This window comes from Vulpes vulpes, chromosome 3, assembly GCF_048418805.1.
Source record: "Vulpes vulpes isolate BD-2025 chromosome 3, VulVul3, whole genome shotgun sequence".
NCBI classification, from domain to species: domain Eukaryota; kingdom Metazoa; phylum Chordata; class Mammalia; order Carnivora; family Canidae; genus Vulpes; species Vulpes vulpes.
The window spans coordinates 143621066-143634875 of NC_132782.1; the positions used below are offsets into that span (position 1 = coordinate 143621066).

Genomic DNA, 13810 nt, shown 5'->3' on the forward strand with positions numbered 1-13810 from the left:
GGTTACACCTCATACAAAATACACTGAGAAAAAATATATACCGAAGATGTATTAAAAACATAAAGAGTAGGGCACCAGGGTGACTTAGTTAAGTGTCTGCCTTCCGCTCCGGTCATGATCAAACCCCAGGTTGGGCTCCCTGCTCAGCAAGGAGCCTACTTTTCCCTCTCCCTCTGGCCCTCCCCTGTTCCCTGCTCCCCATTCATGAGCTCTCTCTCAAATAAATAACCTTTAAAAAATTTTTTAAAAAGGCCTAAACAATTACATGTGTTATCCCTTGAATCATTTATTTAAACAAAACTAAAAAGTCTAACATTTAAAACCCCAAATCTTTATTTTTATCATTTTTTTCATGAAAAGTTTATTTTAAGAAGCGATATTTTAAATATTATAAATTATACCTTTAAAATAATTCACTCTTTAATCAATACATAAACATTTGTACATCTATAAGTAGAAATACAGTACATAAATTTTAAATAAAATATAAGTTATAATTTCACAAATTAATAAATTTCCAAAATTCAATCTCAAAAAACATTTTAAAGTATATGCTGATTTACAAAAGGCAAAAGTTTTTTTTCCCCAAAAAACACAGAATATTTTATCTGCATAGTCAATACCATTGCATAGCACAAACAGTTCAAAATACAAAGTGTTTATTTAAAACTATCAGAAAATTTTTTTAATTTCTCTTTGTCATTGATTTAAAAATATCTATGGCTATACTTAAGTTTTATAGAGTCTTAATGTCTCAAATTGAAATAAAAGATGTCATATTCAATTTTTACCCTCTCAGCAGATATTAGCCATGAGTCATTTCTTAGAACTAGGTTTCCAGGTAATAAGTAGGGACAGGCTGTGCCATTTGTACATTTCACAATCTTAGAAACATTTTATAACCATGATATGATAGTATAAGGACCTGTAATTACTCTGATGTCCCTTTCAATCTGTGTCAAGAAGATAATAAATGTACGATTTACACAGAACACTAATTCTTGGGGCTGAAAGCTGAACAGCACCTCTTATCTCTTTATTCACTCATAGCCTGAGGAAAATACAAGACTGTCCTTCTAACTCATCACCTCCACCAGAATAATAACAATGTTATTGTTATCCATATATTTTTAGATTTATCAGAGGGTGAAAAGGGTCATTATATGATCGATCTTTTACACCTTTGGCAGATAACTGTGCCTTATTGAGAAGAACCATTATTTTGAAAACTGTATTTGCAGATGAAATTCATTTTGATCCTATGCCAGATAGGCAATGATAACTGAAGGACACCAGAAAGGTTCTCTCTAGACTTGATGAAGGTCTAGCAATAACATAGACCTAAAGAAGGTGTGCTTTACTTGGAAAATCTCTATTTATTAAAGTTATGGGGGGAAATACAGCAAATTAATCATTTGGCAAAATTATCTCTCATTATCTGTTCACATTACAATATAGGATATAGCAGCCCCAATTAGAGGTTAACTGTTTATTGCTTTTAAAACGGAATTCTTTTTAAAAGACATTCACATCTTATAATTATATAATTCTTTTTTTTTTTTGAAACATCACAGAAACCCAAAATGTACCTATTTGTAATCATCAGAATGTATACATGATCAGGAGCAAGCTGTGTTCAAGGCCCCAGCAAGCCCAACACTCGGTCACCACCTGCATCCTCTGCCACAAAGAAAACACAGTGTGATCTTAGTGGCTCCTGAGTGATGCAGTTTTGCATGGAGGAAAATCAAGAATAAAATAATCTTCCACTGGAGGAGAAAACTAAACAAAAGAAAACAACAGAAGTGTTCTGGAAAAGTTTAGTGGTAGCGATGAAATAGCATCGCTATTTCATTTAAATGAAAAGAAAAAAAGACTGGTCTTAGCACAGTAGGAGAAGGGCAGCCCACACTGTAGACAGTGACCACTAAAATGAGACTCTGATCTTTTTGTGCACTGAGAGTTACCAAAACGTACAAAGTTCACACACAAATATACATTCAGGTTAGGGAAGATGACATAAAGAAACTATCCTTGTCAACAGCTTAGCAATAGAAGTGAAAGATAAAGACATTTCAAGGGAACACCTATTGTATTAAAGTACCTGTGCCCAGTTAAAATGATGATAACTACCAATTAACTCAACAAACGAGTCGCCGCTATACATGGACATTGGTACCTTGCACATCAAAATTCTAGAAAAATCACAGTGAGCACAACTCACTTTGTGAATATGAGATTCCATAAATCACAGGGAATCAGTGTCAATCTCCCTGCATGTCCAAAAAGGAAGGACAAACAGACATCCATCAACAATAAGCAGTGACTCATCATTTCAAATCTAACATCTAGTACCAAGAAATTTTGTTTAAATTAAAGTGCTTCTATGGACCTCGACTTTCTCATCTTTAAAAATATCAACTCTTTCTTTGTGTGTCCTTCTAAGAGAGGTGTTGTTAAGAATTACTAGATATCTTAAAATAAAAATTTTGAATTTTTTTAAAAACTTAAAAAAAAATTAAAAAGATATTTGGAGAGCTCCAAAAGAAATCCATGAGAAAAGTAACAACAAATTACAGCCTGAACTAGGTCCTATTTTCAAATGATGGGCAAGTCCGTTAATACAATCCATGTTCCATAAACTCCTCTAGTTACGCATTAGTGACTAAAACAGGGCTTCTGTACAGGTCTCAGATTAATGAGACAGAGTATCTGCTTCAAAGCATTAAACTTAATGTGAAAGAAGAGTGATGTCAGTAAAAGTAAAGTTGTACCAGAAAACAACAGTTATCTAAGCATTAACTCAGCATGAAAAGGGAATTACTTCTGATTTCCTGGAATACAACCCTCTCGGGTTATTATTTCTGATTACCATGGCAGCACACAGCATTTTCCATCTAACACTTTAGAAGAATGCTTGGTCACACCATCCTCTGCCTTATTAAATGATCTATGTTGAAACCATTCATTTCCATTCTCTTACATCCATAAAATGTCAAAAAAAAGAGAGATAAGACAGTCATTTGCCCTCAATTTTCTCCATAATGTAAGGTTTTAGAGAAAGTATGTTAGAACTCTAAAATAATAGACTAATATATTTTCTCAGTTCCTCCCATCGTCCTTTATTTCCACTGGGGGAAATCGATTTCTGATTGTATCTCCTCTAAAGTTTAGGGGGCTTAAAAGCGTTGCTCTTTCACCCCCCAAAAAAATGTTCTCAAACATAGTTATTTTCTGAGTAAATATCTTTCAAAAGAAAACTTCTACAAAGACTATAAAAACCTTCCCTGGAGGGCTTATAAAGGGTAACATAAAAGTGGTATCAGTGAAAAGAGAAATAATGGTCTAAGAACTGCTTTAAAAAAATCAAATATAAGAGGTTCCTACTCTATCTACCTTTCCACCCTTCTTCCACACAAGCAAACACATACACAGTACAATAGATTTTAACAAGTTTTTTAAAAGTATTTACAAAGACGCAAAAAATAAAAGTCCATGAATCCTTGTTCTATGATTAAAGAAAGTAGGCCACAGATGTCAAGAGGCTATAGGAATCTTCTTCTCCTTATTCAGTGGATTGAAAAAAACAATGCTTTCTAGACCCATAGTAGGCATAATTCAAACTTCATTTCCTGAACATATCAGGCTGGTATAACAAAATGAAGATGTTAGGAGGGAAATCATACTCTAATCCCAGTTTCACTGCATTGAGATTTTGAAAACGAGCTACAGAGCTATTGCAATCAGCTACTTATATGTGGAAAGGAAAACATGGATGTTAGTGAGGAGCAAAACTTCTCTCTCTAGAAATATTCCCTAAAACTTACTTTAAAAAGATCCTTAAATGAGTGTTAAAATTGGTCATAATTTAGGTGATTTATCTCAAGCATACCACATCTGCAACTGCATTTAAAAGGGACCCAGAAACCAGAATTATATTTCAAAGAATGTATTCCATGCACATAATACCAAACCAATCTGTAACAGTGTCTAAAAACAGATCTTATGGATTTTTTTTTAAAAAAGGAAGAACGGTTCATTTCTCCAGAGATGGATCATCCACGTCATAATCATTCTCGTTTCGCATCACTGATGGCTCCCCAAACATCAAAGACAAATTCGTCGGGGAATGCAAAGTCTCCAAGAGTTTCGTCAAGTGCCACAGCAAATTCATCTGGATTAACCTTGTCCTTTCCAGCTTCAAACATCGTGGTAGCTATCAAAAACAATTTTTAAAAATTAATGATACATGAGACAGCATCAGGGAATTGAGAAAAACGGCACTAGGAAAAATTACTTCCTAAATTTAACATGCATAGATATACTTCTAGTACATGTTATAATAATAACATACTATCGTATGTCAGGGTAGCAAATACATTTTTAAACAATCTGTTCACTGCACCCAGATTTGCTACCCCGGCATCTTCTCTGCCTTGGAGCCCGTCAGTCAGGAACTACTGCTATTCCTCAGGGTGGAATGAGAGCTCCTAAGAGAAAACCCTATGGCTAACCCTGCCAGGAAAGTCAGTACATCATCCCTCCTCCACCTGCCCAGTCACTAGCTCCCTCTGCCCCCTCTACCAGTACCCCACTCCCAGCTATGAGGGAACCTAGCTAGCACTCCTCGCCCCTCCAAAGTAAAGGATAACAGTTTGCAATGGGAAAATCAAGCTAGAGAGAAGAGGAAGGTATCTGTCCACTCATGGAATCCAGGTAACTTTTCCTGAGCCCCTTTCTAGTTTGAGATAGAAAGTGAAAGTGGTGCCCTTGTTCTGTTTTTCTAGTAAGTTGTCCGAGCCCCAGCTCTCATGTCAGGGGAACCGGTCTCTTCAGGGCTACACATTCCCATGGGACCTGACCTAACTGGCTGGGAACCCATGAGGCTTGACTGGGTTTTTTTCTCAGCCCCTTCTAAGCACCAGCAACCAGAAAGAGACAGTGTGGATGTGATGTGGAACTTGGGTGAAGAACCTCCAGGTAAAAAAAGAAACACCAAAGCTCAGTATCTCCTTTCCTCCCAGGTTGAGGTTGAACAAATCAACAGTTGTAGGATTTCTCTAAATGAGCCAAAGAGGTCTGGTCTTTCGGCTAAAATCTGCTAGGCCTCGTAAGAGCAACTGAGAACTGTGCCTTGTCTCAAGCAGCCCTGCACTAACACAGGCTAAAGGGAAAGGAGGAGATGTGGCCCAAAGAGAGGCACCATAGTCAGAGCAGAAGTGGGATGTGGCTGGAGTGACTTGATGCAGGGATCTAAGCTCTAGTAAGGTGAAGGAGGCTTCCACGTGGCCAAACAACCTGGTACAGGATGGAGAGTCTGGATACGGTAAGGAGAGCACGGGGACTGGGGCCCAAGGGAGAAGACAGCAGCTACAATGATGAGAGATTGGTTACATACCTGGGGACTGATCACATAAGTACATTTATTAAAAATACTATGAACCAGGTTTGTCACTGCCAGAGAAAGTTAAATGGGAAGGGAGAAAATGAGAATGAATCCTGCAGAATTAGAATTGAAGGGATCAGTGGAGATATCTTTCAATACAGAGAGATTAAACACTAGGTAAATACATGCACATACACATTCCTCAGTCCACTGTGGGGGCCTGGGAGCAGGGACACGCACACAGCAATGAGCACACAAAGCCCCAGATCTTGGCTCTTAAACACCATTCTCCACTAAGAAGAATCAGAGTTCTCAGGAGAAATGGCTGATTCCAGGGCTAGAGAAGGCAAAGTAAAATATGACCAAGAACATCTCATCTTCTGCCTGAAAGTAAGAAACTGTCAAAAAATGGTGGGAACATGTAAAAAGACTCAGAAGTTAAGGTGAAAGAGCTCCCACTGACCAAATCAGGATAATTTTTTTTAAGATTTTATTTATTTATTCATGAAAGACACAAAGAAAGAGGCAGAGACACAGGCAGAGGGAGAAGCAAGGAGCCCGATGCAGGACTGGATCCCAGGACCCCAGGATCACGACCTGAGCCCAAGGCAGACGCTCAACCGTGGAGCCATCCTGGTTGAGCCATCCCCTGCCAATCAGGGATAATTAAAGCAACAAATTAAGTAGTGATACTAATAGATTATAATCCTATTGAAGAAAAAAAGGAAAAAGAAAGAAACCATGAATCCATAATGGAATGATTGAACAACAAATGGACAGGAGGAGAGAAGGTAGGTAAGATCATAAACAACAGGATATTTACATAGTTTCAAAATCTCTCTCCACCAAATACTTACTACAAAGAGAATAACTTCATAGTGGAGACAACTAGCAAATACCACTTTAAGTCATCAACATGAACAATATTAAAAATAGAACAAATCAAATTCTATGCCTCCCAATAAGATGTAATGAAAAAAACACAGCATCATATCTGATATTTCTGCCAGGGATATCACCTAAAGGTAATTCTTTAAAAAAAAAATTAGACAAACCAGAATTGAGGGGCATTCTATAAAATAACAGCTCGTATGCATCAAGGTCACTAAAATCAAGAGTGGAAAACCATTCCAAATTGATATAAATAAAAGTAACAGATGATTTTGAACATGCTCTTCTGCTATAATGGATATTAGGGTATTTAGCAAAACATAACATACGAATATTAGCTAACAGTAATGTAACAATATTAATTTCATGATTCCTGGTTATATTGTGTTTAGATAGAATATCTTTGTTCATAGGAAATATGCGCTAAAGTATTTGGGGGCAACTAATACCATAAGTTTATTCCCAAGGGAGTAATTATTTCCCAAGGGAAAAAAGGTTTTGTACTGTATTTATAACCTTTCTCAAGGTTTAAAATTGCTTCAAAAATACTTATAAAAAGCAAGTGAGGAGAAATTTGGGACCTCTGGGTGGCTCAGTGGTTGAGCTCAGGTCTTGATCCTGGGGTCCTAGGGATCAAGTTCTGCACTGGGCTCCCTGCCGGGAGCCTGCTTCTCCTTCTGACGATGTCTCTGCCTCTCTCTATGTCTCTGATTAATAAGTAAATAAAATCTTAAAAAAAAAAGTGAAGAGGAATTGAATCTCTTCTCATCATTGTCCCTCTCACTCTTACCTTGCCTCAGGCCTCAACCCTGACTCAAAAATCTTTTGCATTTACAGTCAATCCAGAAACAAACAATAGGAAGAAGGACCTACTGCTCCAGCCAAAGGATTTGGAAATTTATGAAAAATATATGAAACTTTTACATATATTTTAAATGGCATGCCAGTGCTAGCCAGGATATTAGGAAGCAAACATTCACATACACAGGCTTGACTTCATAAATTTGGCTTTTGAAAAACAATTTGGCAACCAGTACAATCAAAATCCTTATGAATGTTCACATCATAGAGCACCTGGGTGGTTCAGTCAGTTAAGCGTCCGACTCTTGATTTCAGCTCAGGTCATGATCTCAGGGTCGTGGGATGGGGCTCCCGCATCCAGCTCTGTGCTCAGCAGGGAGTCTGCTTGAGATTCTCTCTCCTCTCTGCCTTTGCCTCTCCCCACCCCATGCTCACTCTAAAATAGTAAATCTTTTTTTAAAACATTCACATCCTTACCTAACATTTTCCACTTCTGGGAGTCTATACCTTTTTTCTTCCAGTTCCATTGAGATATAATTGACATATATCACTGTATGTGTTTAAGATGTACAGTATAATGACCTGACTTACATATAGTCTGAAATAATTACAATAAGTTAACACTCATCACCTCATATAAATATTTTTAAAAAGGAAAAAAATTTTCCTTATGATGAGAACTTCCAGGATTTACTTTTTTTTAAGAATTTATTTATTTGACAGAGAGAGAGAGAGAGCACAAGCAGGGGGAGCAGCAGAGGGAGAAGGAGAACCAGGCTCCCCTCGGAGCAGGGAGCCTGACGCAGGGCTCTACTCCAGGACTCTGGGATCATGGATCATGACCTGAGCCAAAGGCAGGCACTTAAATGACGGAGCCACCTAGGCACCCAGGACTTACGCTCTTAATAGCGTTCCTATACGCCAAACATCCTGGTTAACTATAGTTATTATGCTGTATACTATATCCCTAGTACTCATTTATCTTATAACTGGAATTTTATGCCTTTTGACCACCTTCTCCAATTCCCACTCCCCTCTCCCTATCTCTAGTAACCACAAATGTAGTCTCTTTTTCTAGGAGTATGAGAGAGGATTTTTTTGGGGGGGGGGGTGCTTTTTTCATGCTGAGCAAGGAGTCTGCTCCACATATAAGTAGGATCATACAGTATGTGTCTTTCTCTGTATGACTGTTTCACTTAGCATAATGCCTCAAGATCCATCCATGTCGTCCAAATGGCAGGATTCCCTCCTTTTTTACAGCTGAACATATCCCATGGTACATATATACCACAGCTTCTTTCTCCATGTCTTGACAACTGCCTTAGGTTGTTGGCTACTGTGAATAATGCTGCTATGAACATGCGGGTCCAGACATCTCTTCAATACAGTGTTTTTATTTCCTTTGGATATAAGGGAATCTAATTTTTCTTTAAATCTTAAAAACAGAAAAGAAAATAAAAATGGACATAACAGTATTAAATACAAAATCTAAGATGCAGAATCATTACCAATAAATTAGATGAAAAATTGTTTTAAGATTGTATTTATTTATTCATGAGAGACAGAGAAAGGCAGAGAGACATAGGCAGAGGGAAAAGCAGGTTCTCTTCAGGGAGTGTGATGTAGGACTCAATCCCAGGACCCCGAGATCACACCCTGAGCCAAAGGCAGATGCTCACCCACTGAGCCACTCAGGTGTCCCTAGATGAAATATGTAATGAAATATTTTGAAATCATTTGAAACAATATTTATGAATAACTAATAAACTGAGGAAATCTTTTAATATTTAGTGAGAAAGTAGTATATAAATTTTATATTACAATCATAGCTGTTTCTACAAAAATCTCTAAATAGGATGGATAAGTGGAGAAGTAGGTGATGAAGAGATTATAGTAAAATATTAAGAGAATATTTCAACTCTATTATATGTTTGAAAATTATTGTAATAAAATATTAGAAAGAGAAACCTCCATGCAGACAATGGAAAAAGGCTTAAAATATAGTAGACATGTTCACTTGGAGAGAAAGTTTCTGGCTTTTAAATTAATCAAGAAAAGAGGAAAGCTGTCCTTGGTGTGTATTTTCACACAAGGAGATAAGAAGCCAAGGGCTCAGGAAACAGTACTCTGTTGATATTCCTCATAAACCCAGATGCCAGGACCCCTGGGTGGCTCAGCGGTTTAGTGCCTTCCTTTGGCCCAGGGTGTGATCCTGGAGTCCCAGGATTGAGTCCCATGTTGGGCTCCCTGCACAGAGCCTGCTTCTCCCTCTGCCTGTGTCTCTGCCTCTCTCTCTGTGTCTCTCATGAATAAATAAATAAAATCTTTAAAAAATAAAATAATTTGTATTTCCCTGATGGCAAGTGATGCGGAGCATTTTCTCATGTGCTTGTTGGCCATGTGTAGGTCTTCCTCTGTGAGATTTCTGTTCATGTCTTTTGCCCATTTCATGATTGGATTGTTTGTTTCTTTGCTGTTGAGTTTAATAAGTTCTTTATAGATCTTGGAAACTAGCCCTTTATCTGATAGGTCATTTGCAAATATCTTCTCCCATTCTGTAGGTTGTCTTTTAGTTTTGTTGACTGTATCCTTTGCTGTGCAAAAGCTTCTTATCTTGATGAAGTCCCAATAGTTCATTTTTGCTTTTGTTTCTTTTGCCTTCATGGATGTATCTTGCAAGAAGTTACTGTGGCCAAGTTCAGAAAGGGTGTTGCCTGTGTTCTCCTCTAGGATTTTGATGGAATCTTGCCTCACATTTAGATCTTTCAACCATTTTGAGTTTATCTTTGTGTATGGTGAAAGAGAATGGTCTAGTTTCATTCTTCTGCATGTGGATGTCCAATTTTCCCAGCACCATTTATTGGAAATACAAATCAAAACCACAATGAGATCCCACCTCACACCAGTGAGATGGGGGAAATTAACAAGGCAGGAAACCACAAATGTTGGAGAGGATGCGGAGAAAAGGGAACCCTCTTACACTGTTGGTTGGAATGTGAACTGGTGCAGCCACTCTGGAAAACTGTGGAGGTTCCTCAAAGAGTTAAAAATAGACCTGCCCTACGACCCAGCAATTGCACTGGTGGGGATTTACCCCTAAGATACAGATGCAATGAAAAGCCGGGACACCTGCACCCCGATGTTTCTAGCAGCAATGTCCACAATAGCCAAACTGTGGAAGGACCCTCGGTGTCCATCGAAAGATGAATGGATAAAGAAGATGTGGTCTGTGTATACACTGGAATATTCCTCAGCCATTAGAAATGACAAATACCCACCATTTGCTTTGACGTGGGTGGAACTGGAAGGTATTATGCTGAGTGAAATGAGTCAATCGGAGAAGGACAAACATTATATGGTCTCATTCATTTGGGGAATATAAATAATAGTGAAAGGGAATAGAAGGGAAGGGAGAAGAAATGTTGGGAAATATCAGGAAGGGAGACAGAACATGGAAGACTCCTAACTCTGGGAAACGAACTAGGGGTGGTGGAAGGGGAGGAGGGCGGGGGGTGGGGGTGACTGGGTGGCGGGCACTGAGGGGGGCACTTGACGGGATGAGCACTGGTTGTTATTCTGTATGTTGGAAAATTGAACACCAATAAAAAATAGATTTATTATTAAAAAAATTATAAAGCACACCACCATACTCAGGGTCATGTAAAAAAATAAAAAAAATAAAAAATAAAAAATAAATAAAATAAAATAATAAAATAAAATAAAATAAAATAAACCCAAATGCCTGGGTTTATGAGGAAACCTGCCTGTGATCCTCCTCTCCCTATTTCCAACAACTCTCAGGTAACGCCAGTCCCCAGACCACACTTTTAAGTGCTAAGGTCTCACTGTGCATATTTAACATTGCTCTGTATTGTCATTATTTTCATCTATATATTTCTCTCCCTATCAATAGAATAAACTCCCAACAGATCTTGAATAGCCTACTCAGTCCTTTACGCCCGTGGGAACTAGCTCAGTGTCTTATGCATACTGGTAGATGCCCAGGAGGCGGCTTTGTAATTACACTTTAATAATCTTTACACTGACAGGATTAACATGTATTGGAGAATGCAAACCCCAGAGCCTGGTCCTGCAGCCTGGCTGTGAAAGGAGAGTAACTCAAACTTAAAGGTAAGTACTGCCTCACTAGGACACGAGTTCAGAATTTTGCTAAGTCTACCCTTTTAAATATTTCTCATGGACTCTATAGAGAGCACTTATTGAGACAGCTACCTAGAGCTTATTCTAACATATGGTGCTATACAATCTGGTTGAAGAAGAAATAAGATGCACACGGAAGGTATAAGAAAATCTGCAGACCATTCAGAAGCAGAAACTAACAGTACAGATGAATGATGCTCTTAAATGCTGGAGGGAATCAGATGTTCACTGATGGACAGGGAAAGCCAATCTCTCATTCACACACATACACGTACCTACTGCCCTCTAAGAAATAACCTGGTACATGGCTGGGTGGTACCTTAGGAAGCTCAGTAGCATCGTCCCGTGCACTAAGCCCGGGACAATACATTCCAGACCTTGCCTACTCTGACTTGCAATTTCTGGCTTGAGTTCCTTAGTTATAAAATGAGAAACAAGGATGGTCTAAGGTGCCCAAACCACAACCTCACAATCCAAACTGCATAATCTCACTCATGTGCTCGTGCTGACACAGCAGAAAAGGAGAACTTCCATACTCAAGACAGTCCCAGAGTGGGTCAGTCCTCCAGGTAGAAGTCCTCCCTCTACCACCACTACCATTATTACTAGTAATAATTATTAATGATCATTGATAAAAATAATAGCTGTACCTATTATTTATGATGTGACAGGAACTTTATACATATTATTCAATTGAATGTGTTGGCCACCCAGTAAGACTTTTATTATACCCCTTTCACAAAGATGTGGAAATTAAGGCTCAAAGTTTAATGATTTGTCCAAGGGCTAAATCTTCAAACTAATGAAGTTAGGACCCATACTCCCTGTGAATTCACTATTTTTGTGCCTCTCAACACACAGTCAGTCAACAAACATTTACCAAATATTTACTCTAGGAGAAATACTGTAGTAGGAACAATATAGTATCTGCCCTCAAAGAACTCCTGGTCTGGTAGAAGTAACAAAAATACCAATTAGGCAGCTTCATTATGGGATTAGAAATACTATATGTAACAGTGTGCCATAAATCTTTAAAAAAAAAAAAAAGACAGTAAGTAATTTGCCATATGAATTTTGAAAGAAATTAAGAATGGCACATGCACTAAAACATGTAAGAATTTTTGCTAAGTTGAACATTCTTGGAGGAGAAGTAAACGTGAATGATTTTTATCCTTTTTGTTTAAAGACTTTATCTCTGATTTAAGAGGAAAGCAAAATGAAACTTTAGCAAATTGAAGAACTTTTTATAAAATTATATCATGTTAATATGACAGCTACTAAGATACTTCTTCACCTATAGTAGATCTGCAATACACTGCAATAATATTTAATACCCAAATGCAATCTGGCAAAAAATAATAAATAAATAAATTTTTTAAAGTCCACTTAAAGAATTGTTATACCACATATGGCAGCTAAGTGCTGACCTCTAGTGTCCACCTTGAAAATATCTTTATATCATTACCAGAACTAAACCACTTTTACGTCATTTATTAACAAACTTATTTTGGTGAATTAGGTCTATTTATATTTCCCACTAAATTTTTAAATACTTAAACAGAACTTTTAAAGCATAAGATACTACTGCAGATGAAATATCTTGGTATTAACGATCCCAGAATTGAATCTTGGCTTGTTAGCTGACTTGAGGCAAGTTACTAAACTTCTCTGTTTTCAAATCTATAACATGACACGTAGCAGGATTAAAGATTAGTCCTAAACATTGTTAACCATTAAATCTGTAGTTGTATCTCCTTCCAAGGGAGGTCTTTAGCACTTATTTCTCTAAGACTTTTCATAAATAGCCCATTTCAAGCAACTCAGACATGAGTCAAACATCAAAAATATGACCAATGTTAAATATGGTTTTTTTGTTAATGAAAATCTATTTCCAAAATCATTGGCTTTATCTGAGAAGGATAACTTTCTTTCGTACTCACTGTTTGGAATTCACCAAAGAAAGAAAATCATCCTAAGAAATGTAATTATCTCATTAAAACAACATTATTGTATTCTTTAAAGGAGCTAAAAAAGATTTTATAGTAAAAAATTACTTAGAATCTACCATTCAAATTTCTTTTCCAAACATTTCTGGATCTCTTAAATAAATTAGAAATCCTAAAATTTTGACATGGCTAGGACAATCTCCAAACTCCTAAACTGGTATCATCAGGACACTTATAGTTCTATACATATAATTTACACATTTGCCTTAAAATTTCATGAGGAAACTTGTATGATACAACTTTTTTTTCTGATACAACTTTTCATTAAGTTAGGTCAATCTCATACAAGATGTTACAGGACTCAAAATCTTCCAGAATCCATTTTTCCCCGTGGATAACATTCCAAGGCACATATGTTGGCATTGGGTCAATTGAAAAGCCATAGTTCACAGCTTACTTTTACAACCAAAGAAAGCACTGTCACCTCCAGGGTTACTTCCTAAACTCATTTCAGTTATTTTCCTATTTCAAGTGGTAAATACATCCCAATGCTTTGTGATGATAGTGTTTTCGTTTTAGTCATTTTATGGTCATATTCCTTTTTTCACTCTTTAATGTAAATTTA

At 37.3% G+C, this 13810-nt stretch overlaps 1 protein-coding gene across 1 annotated transcript in view; it reads right to left on the reverse strand.

Annotated features, from left to right (window-relative positions):
* Positions 1–312: 312 nt before the first annotated feature.
* Positions 313–13810, reverse strand: part of GIPC2 (GIPC PDZ domain containing family member 2) — an 88419-nt gene continuing 74921 nt past the window's right edge. The window contains exon 6 of the mRNA XM_072754789.1: positions 313–4216. Coding sequence (XP_072610890.1) covers positions 4071–4216 — 146 coding nt within the window. The 3' untranslated portion in view covers positions 313–4070. The remainder of the gene's footprint in view (positions 4217–13810) is intronic.